The 10763-nt window shown below is 33.1% G+C and overlaps 1 protein-coding gene and 1 long non-coding RNA gene across 3 annotated transcripts; both read left to right on the top strand.

Moving 5' to 3' along the window:
* The first annotated feature begins 407 nt into the window (after positions 1-407).
* Rok (Rho kinase) lies at positions 408-6359 on the top strand. 2 transcript variants are annotated; one of them, XM_040711638.2, is made up of 13 exons: positions 408-455; positions 517-863; positions 943-1226; positions 1279-1575; positions 1641-2127; positions 2371-2671; positions 2856-3468; positions 3541-3777; positions 3836-5234; positions 5304-5382; positions 5451-5655; positions 5721-5963; positions 6024-6359. In XM_040711638.2, exons 3-13 carry the CDS (start codon positions 1016-1018, stop codon positions 6080-6082), a joined length of 4131 nt encoding a protein of 1376 aa, XP_040567572.1. In that variant the 5' UTR covers positions 408-455; positions 517-863; positions 943-1015; the 3' UTR covers positions 6083-6359. The 2 variants fall into 2 exon arrangements, with proteins under 2 accessions (XP_040567572.1, XP_040567571.1); XM_040711637.2 differs by lacking the exons at positions 408-455; positions 517-863 and having other exon boundaries at positions 875-1226; positions 5721-6359.
* Positions 6360-8052: 1693 nt separating this feature from the next.
* Positions 8053-8494, top strand: LOC139905366 (uncharacterized). Its single transcript, XR_011780037.1, has 2 exons — positions 8053-8182; positions 8269-8494. It is a non-coding gene; the product is annotated as an uncharacterized lncRNA (long non-coding RNA).
* Positions 8495-10763: the final 2269 nt, after the last annotated feature.

Raw genomic sequence — 10763 nt, 5'->3', positions numbered from 1 at the left:
AATAAGGTTATTCAGGACATAAGTTAAGCAGGGGCTTCTGTCAAATGTAAAGTAGAATTACATTGAAAGTGAAAGTGTTTTTGAGTCCGCTATTAGAAGATGTATACAATGAAGTCACAGGAGATTACTATGTGATAGCCGATAGGATTAGAAACAGAATGATCCTCCATAGAATAATGAAACATAAAATAGTATAATAATAAGCAAAAAAAAAATGTCGCAACAAAAGTAAAATATTTTGAAAATTCTGCTAAGACCTGGTGAATTGCAATATATGGACGTACACACGTATTTATATATTGTGTGTGCATGGAATGATGATTCACTTTTAACATCAAGTATGCTGCTCGGAAGTGAGATATAATGTGAAGTATAGGCTTATCAATTATCATTCAATTATTTAGTATAAGGCCATGGATGCTGGATGAAACTTGGTGCAAAATATAAAATTGGAGGTAATATGATATAATAAATAGTCACTTTGTGAATACTTTTGTTTCGCCCTCTCAATTAAAGGGAGGAGGATGAGCTGCTGCTGCTGAATTAAACAGGAGATGATGGATCCAGAAGAATAAAATAGACAAGTAGTAGTAGGGATGTTAAAAGGTGTGCACGCTCCGCCTTTTTCCTTTTTTAGTACATAGGAGAAATAGAAGAGTGATGCCTCGCTCGCCCTTGAATTTCAAAAGGCAAAAGGAGCTCAAAGGCATGCATGGAAGAATTGATGAGAATAAGAAGTAAAAGAAAAGAAAAAGGAGGGACGGTGAGGGAGCACTGAAAAAAGGAAAAGAAGGAAAGAAGAAGAAGAAGGAGGTGAGCTGCTGCGCTGAAGAGGTTTTTTGGTCCTCCCTTGAATCTTTGAAGTGAGGAAGAATAATAATACAACATATATTTGAGTAATTTTTAATAAAATCAATCACCATCCATTTGTTTAATTCCAAGGAAGAAGGGGTTATATATGGCCTAGGGCGAGTCCTCTTCGAATGTCCTGAGGAGGGACTACAAGTGAGTCAGGATGAATATCAACAACAAAAATATCCGTAACCAAAACCATGGGATTGATGAAGATCGTCTATCCAGACTCCAGGATTTGGAGAGGAAATTGACGGATCCTAGGTCTATAATCAATGTGGACTGCCTCATCGATACCGTCCAATCTCTTGTGGCGGATTGTGATCATCCCGTGATTCGAAAGATAAAGAACATAGATTCCTTCGTTCGGAAATGTAATTAGAGCTCTATTAGGCCATTCCTTCATACTTTCTCTCTCTCTTGCAGATGGATCCATCAGCGAAAGCGTCTCCAAACTCAGGATCAAACCCTCAGACTTCACTTTCATCAAAGTGATTGGTCGAGGGGCCTTCGGAGAAGTACAACTGGTTCGAAACAAGTCGAATCGTCAAGTCTACGCCATGAAACTACTCTCCAAGTATGAGATGATTAAAAGAAGTGATAGTGCCTTTTTCTGGGAAGAAAGGGACATCATGGCACATGCCAAATCAGAGTGGATCGTCCAATTACATTTTGCCTTTCAAGACAACAAATATTTGTATATGGTCATGGACTATATGCCAGGTATATGCTCCACTCTTCCACCTTCTCCTAGACGCCTTCTTTTTCATTCTACACTCATTTTTTAGGAGGAGATTTGGTCAATCTTATGTCAAACTATGATGTCCCGGAAGAATGGGCGAGATTCTATACAGCTGAAATTGTGCTAGCCCTAGATGCTATACATTCCATGGGTTTTATTCATAGGGATGTTAAGCCAGATAACATGCTTCTAGATGCAAGAGGTCATCTCAAACTTGCCGACTTTGGAACCTGTATGAAAATGAGCCCAGACGGGCTTGTTCACTCAGAAACGGCTGTGGGTACTCCAGATTATATATCACCTGAAGTATTGAGTTCCCAAGGAGGAGAGGGAAAATACGGTCGGGAATGTGACTACTGGTCTGTGGGAGTAGTACTTTACGAAATGCTCTATGGAGAAACTCCCTTCTATGCAGAATCACTCTCGGGAACCTACGGAAAAATCATGAATCATAAAAACGCACTTGAATTTCTTGATGATGTCAAAATCAGTAATGCGGCTCAATCCATCATTAAAGAATTTCTAACCGATAGGTAGTGTCTTCATAAAAATTGAATTACATTCACATTTGCCGCCATATTTGCTGTGTATGTATATAAGGATTTAAGATTTTTATTCTTAGTACATAGAAAATGTGTAATTTTTTCCCTTCTTCGAATAGGTTATTGGTGCTATAATTATTTTTGCTAATATTATAGAAACTAAAACATGCTCACTATTAAATTAACAGACATATTTGCCATTCATATTTTCATTCATTTTTTATTTTTTTAAAGAAACAACCGCTTGGGGAATAAAGGAATCAACGAAGTAAAAAATCATAAATTCTTTGAGAATGATACTTGGAATTTCGATACTATTCGAAATTGTGTTCCACCTGTAGTGACTGAATTATCAAGTGATGATGATACTCGCAATTTTGATGAAGTCGAGAATGAAACTCCTAATGAAAATTTCCCTACTCCAAAAACATTTGCTGGAAATCATTTGCCTTTTGTTGGTTTTACTTACTCTCAAGATATCCAATTACTAACAGGATCAAAACATGCCTCGCAATCTCCTCCTCCAACTCCTCGAGTAAGTGTCTCTTGTTTTCATTATTATTATTATTTTACTAAAATTGATTGATTGGTAAAATAAATATTGTCTTAGTTAATGCATGCTTATATAATCTACAAACTATTATATGAGAAATGTACCATTTTAATTTAGCTATTACAATTGAATAATTGTTACATAAATAATGAAATACTTTTTCCAGAATCGAACATCAGCTTCACAAAACAATTTTTCTTCAGCTTCTGCAGATGATACTTCAAGGGAAAGAGAAAGAGCCGAGAAACTCACTCTTCAACTCAATAATACGTATAATGAACTCAAAGAAGCAAATTCTCGTGAAGAAAATATTCGTGCAGAGATGTCTAAAAAAGAAAAAGACTTAGCATTAGTTAAACATGAGTTAAAAGAGACTCAACGTCGTATAGAGATTGAGTCTGAATCTCGGCGTAAAGCTGAAAACGAGAAGGCGGATTATCGAAAAAAGTTAGAAGACGAATCCAACAAGTTAACAAGGGTTCAAAATATTTCATTCCAAACATCTGAGAAAATTTCAAGTCTTGAGAAAGAAAAGAGGGATTTAAATGAAAAGCTAAAAAAAGAAGCAGAGCATAACGAAAAGATAAAAAAAGCTAATAATGAACTCTTAATTTCTAAAACGGCAGCTGAATCTGAAATTTCAGGCTTAAACGATAAGATATCTGCGCTTATGGAAGAGCGAGCTTCTTTGGAGAAGGATGTGGCTAAAATACATTCTCATTTACAAATGGAGAAAAATAATCGTAATGAGGTGGCCAATGTACTCAAAGACAAAGAGAGTAAGTTATGAGTTAATACGTCATTAAATGCTATTTAATTACTGTTTCATACATTTTATTATAATTTTACAGATCGTATTCTGGGTTTGCTCTCTGAAATCAATTCCCTTAATGATCGTGATCAAAATTCTTCTCGTGATAATGTTGAACTTTACGCAAAGATATCTGAGTTAGAAAAAAATAAAGCCAATTTAGAATTGGAACTCAAATCTATCGTTTCACGATATGATCAACTAGTCAAATCTCAAAAAGAATATAACGAAAACAATAAAAGTTCTAGTAACAAGCAGGAAATTGAACAACTTAAAGGTATATTGAAATGGAATCCTTTTGATATTAATGTTTTCTTTGACTTGCATATTTATAGTTTTGGAAGATAAATTGTCAAAAGAAGTTCAAAATCGTATGAAAATTGAATCTAATTGCCAGGATAAAGATCGTAAACTATCAATGCTTGCAGTTGATTATCGTCAATTGGAATATAAGCTTGAAAAGTTGGAAAAAGAAAATGAAAAAATTCGTACCCTCAATGCTCAGATAGAACGTTTAAAAGAAGAAAAGTCATTAATGCAATCAGAAATTAGTGTTCAAGCCTCTGAGATCACTTTACTGCAAACAAACGAGAAACATCTTGGTAGAGATAGTGCAAACTATAGAGAAAGAGCGAAATCATTAGAGGAAGAAATTCAAAAAATAAAATCTGGTAGAGCTATAGACGATATTCAGCGAAAGGAGCTTGAAGATCAGTTAGAAGCAGAGCAGTATTTTACTACTCTCTATAAAACTCAAGTTAAAGAACTTCAGGACGAAATCGACGAAGGAGAAGTTCGAATGAAGAATATTGATGCAGAAAAAGAGTCTTTGATCTCACAATTAAAAGAGGCTATAACGCGAGTTGATGACGAAGCGAGAGCTAGACGAATTGCTGAAGAGGATTCGGGAGAATTGGAAAAAGAAAAAATGATGATAGAACTAGAGCTAAAAGAAATCGTTTCCAAGAATAAAGCAGATGCTAGGAGTTTAGAGAGTCAGCTAGCATCTTTGAAAGATAACGAAAGTGACTATATTCAGCGTATTGATATGCTAATGAGAGAAAGTGATGAGCTTTTAAGAAAATTTGCATCTAAAGGGGAGAATGGTCCGATGGGAGAAACCATTTATAATGAGGAGGCCTCTGAGATTGAACGACTGACTAAATTGCTAAACAATGAGCGCATGTTGAAACAACAAGCTGTCAATAAATTAGCAGAGGTAATGAATCGTAAAGATTTAGTTAAAAAGGGGGATAAAGTTGATCGAAAAGCAAATTCAGCTGAGGTTCGAAAGAAAGAGAAGGAGAATCGCCGATTACAACAGGAACTAACTCTAGAAAAAGAAAAGTTCAATCAAATGGTGTACAAATATTCCAAGGATAATCAAGATCTTCATGCAACTCTTCATGAAGAGTCGCAATTGAGGTTAAAATTATCTATGGAATTGGATACAAAAGAGAGTGAATTAGAAGCATTGCAGATTAAGTTAAGCAATGCACACTTTGATACGGCTAGTTTAAGCTCCGGAACTGGAGATCCTTCTGAAATGGATAGCATGGCTGTAATGAGTGGAGAATCTTCCTTGGAAGGGTGGCTTCAAGTACCCTCTAAGCAAAATATTCGTAGACATGGTTGGAAAAAGCTATTTGTCATTGTTTCGTCCAAGAAAATCATATTCTTCAATTCAGAAACAGAGAGGCAAAATGCAGATCCAACATTGATACTAGATCTTAGGTATTTAATGCAGCATTCTTAAAGTCTATAATTTTCTTCATTAAAAGTATTTCTAAATTTGATTTATAGCAAAGTTTTTCATGTCCGTTCAGTCACTCAAGGTGATGTTATCCGTGCCGATGCCAAAGATATTCCAAGAATATTTCAGGTAATTGATATTTTAATTATTACACGGTACACTTTTTTACTAAACTTTTACAATTGTTTCATTATTAGATCCTCTATGCCGGTGAAGGAGAGTCCCGCAAGCCTGATGATAATGCCACCCCACCAATATCTGACGAAGGGAAATCACCAAGTATTTTGGTGGTTAAAGGTCACGAATTTGTTCAATTATCATTCCATATGCCTGCATCATGTGATGGTTGTTCTAAACCATTGTGGGCTCCCTTTAGACCTCCTCCTGCTATGGAATGCAAACGTAATTATTCATATATAATGGGATTTGAAAATGTTACATCTAAAACATGTACTCTTTTTTTCCAGGTTGTCGAATCAAATATCATCGTGAGCATGTAGGGGATGGAGGAAAAGACGTTATTACGCCCTGCAAAGTTAATTATGATCCTACAACAGCGAAAGAAATGCTTTTAATGGCTCCTAGTATAGAGGAACAAAGGTTTTGGGTTTCGAGACTTTTGAAAAAGATTCAAAAGTCCGGATTTAAAGCTGCATCCTCTTCTTCTAACTCTGGATCATATACTTCCTCTGGTGATGTCACAATATTAAGTAATCGAATTTCTCCACAAGAATCTATGAAATCAAATTATAAACTCAATTCGTCCACAGTGTCATCCCTGCAAAAAGCATCTACGTTACCCGGAAACGCTTCTTTAAATAAGAAATAATTTATATATTCTTTAATAGTCGCGATGATGAGACCGTCCAATAGTGCCTTATATAGAAATCTCTCTCTCGTGCCATTAATATATATTTATATGTATATGAAAGAAGAACCATGCTGTAATTTTTCACTTTGGCTTTCATAGTCCGTCCTATATATATATATATATTACATATATATTTTTTCAAAATGCATTTGTTATAGTTTCATGACTTGATTGGGTTAAAATTATTATAATGATGATTTTTTAGTATTGTTCTAAATATAACAAAAAAAGTTAATTTATTTAATAATATTATTATATACCTATATATATATTTTTTTTTTATTGGTCTGCGAATTGAAATTTATGATTAGCAAAGCAGCAATTAAAATATTTTTTTAAAGAATTCTGACGCTTATTTCTATTCAAATGTACATACATACATATATTTGTGATGACGACATATTTTTATTTATATATAGTTGCGTTTACAACGGTGTCAATATTTTATGTATGTATTGAAGAATAATTAGTTTTTACCCTACCTAAAATACAATACGATTTCCCAAAAGAATAAAAGTAATTTTAATAAAAAAAAATAACCCTTCTTTTTTTATTCTCAGCTACACAAATATGAGAACCCCCCACCACCCTCTAGTGTAAGGATAACATGTGCTGACTTGAGATTAGTCTCTATGACTTTAGTTTTGGGAGGATTGGGGCATTTCATACCTAAATGTAAATTGTAGAGAAAGTACTTATCAGAAGGGTTATTTAATTAGTTCGTTTTTTTTAAATTTGCCATGTCCAATCTAGATTATCTTAAAGTAATTGAACAAAATGTGAAGAGTTTTAACTATTCATGATTCTCCTACAGTTATATGAAGAAAAAATATTGAGTTTATTTTAATTTAGTAATTGTGATGGTATTTTAAGAAGTCTTCAATTTTAAAAACTGTTCTAATAATCAAAAGATTACAATTTATATATTTTAATGATTAACTAATTATCTCTTAATCTTTGGAAGATAAATTTTGGAACTTATTGCTACTTTTTGATTCAAAAAATATAAATAAGTTTTATACATTTTAGTATTTGAAGAAAAAAAATTGCTTTATATGCCTTAAGACAGTTTTAACCATAATTGCAATGACATATTATTGTTAGTATAGAAACATGAGTAAATGTTTTTTTAGTTTACGTCTGATTAAATCGTAACCACCACAATGAGTTGCTTTAGGACACAGATGGTAGTTATCATCTATGCAGGGAAAATATCATCAGGTTCGACGCAATAGATGTGAATACTTTATAAAAAGATATTTGGAGTTAGTCAGCTTGGAGAGGCTATAAATTATAATGATTAAAAAGGAGAAAATGTTGAATTTAGCATTAGAAACAAGACTGGAAACATGGATATGACTTGAGTGGATATATTTTTTAATTATCCATTTGTTCCTGAAGTTTTTCTACGGGACAACAACTGGTAAGAAATGAGACAAAAATCTTGACAGACATACTTAGAAATAAGCAATATGAAATAATGTAAATCAAATGTGATTTAGAATATTCAAAATTCCCATAAAAAAGCGTTGAGGAATTTGGATAATTTCAAAAGATTTCTTGGATGAATATTTTTCACATTGCTTTTTACAAAGTCTTGTGTTCCTTATCTTATGTAAGTTTGATTCAGTGCCTAAGAAATGTTGAGTCTGGTGCGCGCAATATAAAGATATATAGCATATGAACAATACCAATCGGGCAATTTATCATAAAATCTTTTTTAATTGAATTAAAATATGCAATCCCCTATATCAATATAGTATTTATTAAATATTATGTTTCGGCCTAATCTCCTAAATAATCCTTCGGAAAAAATGTTTTCGCCCAATTGTCCGCTCACGGGTTTGATTATACCCATAGAGATAAAAAATATAGAGTGCTTACTTGATGAAAAAATTGAAGGGAGAGATAACTGACGAATACAAACAACATAAGGATCAAAACATTCAAATATTATATACTAAATCGCCGTTTCCTATTACTTAATCATGTGATTTTAGGAATCTAATGGATAATGAGGATACTCAACTTATTTCAAATGATCCTATTATAAAAATGGCAAGTTTAAATATAAAATCTTTAAAATTCAAAATAGTTCATTATTAATGTTATATTAATTCATCAACCTCAATTTTCACCCTTAGGAAGGAGTCTCATAATTCATCTCTAATAGGAATATCTACGATTGGTATTTAAATTCGCCTTGAATCGCATGAAGCCTATAACACCAAAATGAAGAACATTTTCATATTTGATTTTTTCTTATAAATTCCTAATATTCTCGTTTGTTCTAGTACATACTAATTTTAATAAAAAAATGTTTTAGAATATTTAAGATAAATAAACATTTAATCAATGAAGTATAACTTATTCTAAAAAGTATTATGTTCTTATAAAATTAAGTTTTTCAAAATATTATTGATATTTTTCAAATGATTGATTCTTAAACTATATAAGATTCGTGAGGACACAACGAATCTTGGTTCCTTCTACAGTCTCAGTTTCTATCTTTTCTAAGTGATACAGTTTTATAATAGCATAACATCGAGAAATTGCTTTTATAAGGGAAAATATATGATTAGATTCTAGAGATGAATCAAATATATGATCACTAAGGCATTGAAAGACCTAATTTTTACGAAAGCCAATATTTTTCAAAATTGAAATGCTAATTTTAAGAGTCCGGCTGGAATTTCTCCGCAATGCCCGTTTTGTAGAATTTAAAAGTATTTCAAGCATCTTTTCAGTTTCTAGACAAACTTCAATTACATCCTTAGAAGGATAAGTTAGTGCTGTTTGATGCAATCCTCCCCCCCCCCCAATCTTTTTGTTTTATCAAGGCATAATCGACCCTGAAGAAGACACCACAAAAATTCAGCGCATTTTTCAAAAAAGATTGTTTTTTCTAATTTTTTCACTACAAATCCGGCAATGTAAGTGATAACCACTCTTTTATAGTCCGAAATTGCTATGCAAGAATTAGGATTAGGCCCTTTGCTGTTGTCATGGTCGATCATCAATTAAGCCATGTTTACGAATAAATTCCATATGGTTGCTATCCATATTTATCTGGCATCTTCCTTTGTTTCCCTGGGAAGATAGAAAGGTGGTTTTATCTTGACTTAAGCAATTTCCTCTCATTCCTGATTTAATCTCATGTTGAATAATCAATCTTTTATAAGCAGAGGAAAACTTTCTGACCCAAGGATTATTATTATGCCCGTTGGCAGATCGAATTGCACAGAAGAAAAGTTCCAAGTGATCTTGACTGAATTTGTATGTTAGAATATATTTTAGATAATTTGTTTCAATAAGATAATTATGAAAGTGTGTAAAACTCTGAATTACAATCAAAAATCCAACATATCCTGTTTTTTGCTTTGTATTAGCGACTTTTTTACCACTACAAGTTTTTAATTATTTGATATAGTCGTAGCTTGATTCCAAGAGAGGGCGCCAATAATCATAGTTGGATCTTCTCAATGACCTTTAGTTGAGCCTCCTAATATATTCCTAGAGTTAAAAAAGTCAAATAAGGCGTCAAATATTCTAATTAAATACTGTAGCCGTACAGTTCGAAAAGTTTTTGTTTTGAAGATCCTTTGAGAGCATGTCCAAAGCATCTGCTACACTTCTAGAAAGTGTTTGGCATGCCAAATTTACTTTCATTTTCATTCTTCTCTATTCAATGTGAGCTTTTCTCAACTTCGTTCCAGCTCTCAGACATTCATGTTTCTGTAATAAGTACAGTTCATTGATAAAGTTCCAACGAATCGCCTCTCCTTTTTGATTTTTCATAACACCAAAGGATGCAAATGTATTCCTCACGAGCTTCACCATATGGCAAATATCAAATATAACTGCTATCTTGATTTCAGGATTGGAAGGATAAGGAAACGTAATTTTCATACTATTTAGACAGAGAACAGCTCCGAGGGCGTTAAACAGTAAAGTTGCAGAGTTCATCACATGTAATATTAGGAATGATTATACCGTATCATAAACTTTACTCAAAGCCGTACGAACCAAATTTGCCTTTTCTCACCCAGATAATCTATGAATCATAAAGTTTCCAATAGGTATTTCCCAACTCCCATTGATGACAACCACCATCAGTACAAGAACCTCTGTGGTAGGAGTCATTGAATTGTCGGACCCTCCTGTGCCAATATTGCGTACCCATCGTATTTACTGCCATCAAACTAAATCATTTTCTTTATACTCATTTCATCCAGATTGAGGTTGCAATAGATTTTTTCACCGTTGGCGCTTTCTTGTTGCTGAGCTCGTAACCTTAATGCTTGAAATGATTTTAGAGTAAATCCAGGAGAACCACCAATCGATCCATACTAGGTTCTAATGATAGAAGGATGTGGCAATGTCATGTTGAAAGTCCTTGGGACATAATCATAACCCTTCTGAGAGAAAAACTGCTAAGTCAATGCAAATTGTTTTAATTCCTCCGAGTAAATTTTTTCTTTTAATTCCCATTTTTTTAAATTATGGATCATACGATGAAAGAGCTCTTTTGGAAATTTGGATCTTTCAGTAGACAGAGCTTCTTCACTTAATCCAGAAACCCTATTTTATTTTGTTAAATGGCGACATAAATCTTTAGAATTGGTTATCCGCTTCTGAA

The sequence above is a fragment of the Lepeophtheirus salmonis genome, chromosome 5 (genome assembly GCF_016086655.4).
Source record: "Lepeophtheirus salmonis chromosome 5, UVic_Lsal_1.4, whole genome shotgun sequence".
In the NCBI taxonomy this organism is placed as follows: domain Eukaryota; kingdom Metazoa; phylum Arthropoda; class Copepoda; order Siphonostomatoida; family Caligidae; genus Lepeophtheirus; species Lepeophtheirus salmonis.
The sequence above is the reverse complement of the archived record's forward strand: the minus strand, read 5'-3'. Positions and strand labels throughout refer to the sequence as shown.

Excerpts from the sequence above, each read along its gene's own strand:
- Rok (XM_040711637.2), top strand. The coding sequence starts at position 1,016 with ATGAATATCAACAACAAAAATATCCGTAACCAAAACCATGGGATTGAT. Across the intron at positions 3,469-3,540 it reads TGTACTCAAAGACAAAGAGA|ATCGTATTCTGGGTTTGCTC; the intron begins GTAAGTTATGAG and ends ATAATTTTACAG. Across the intron at positions 3,778-3,835 it reads GGAAATTGAACAACTTAAAG|TTTTGGAAGATAAATTGTCA; the intron begins GTATATTGAAAT and ends GCATATTTATAG.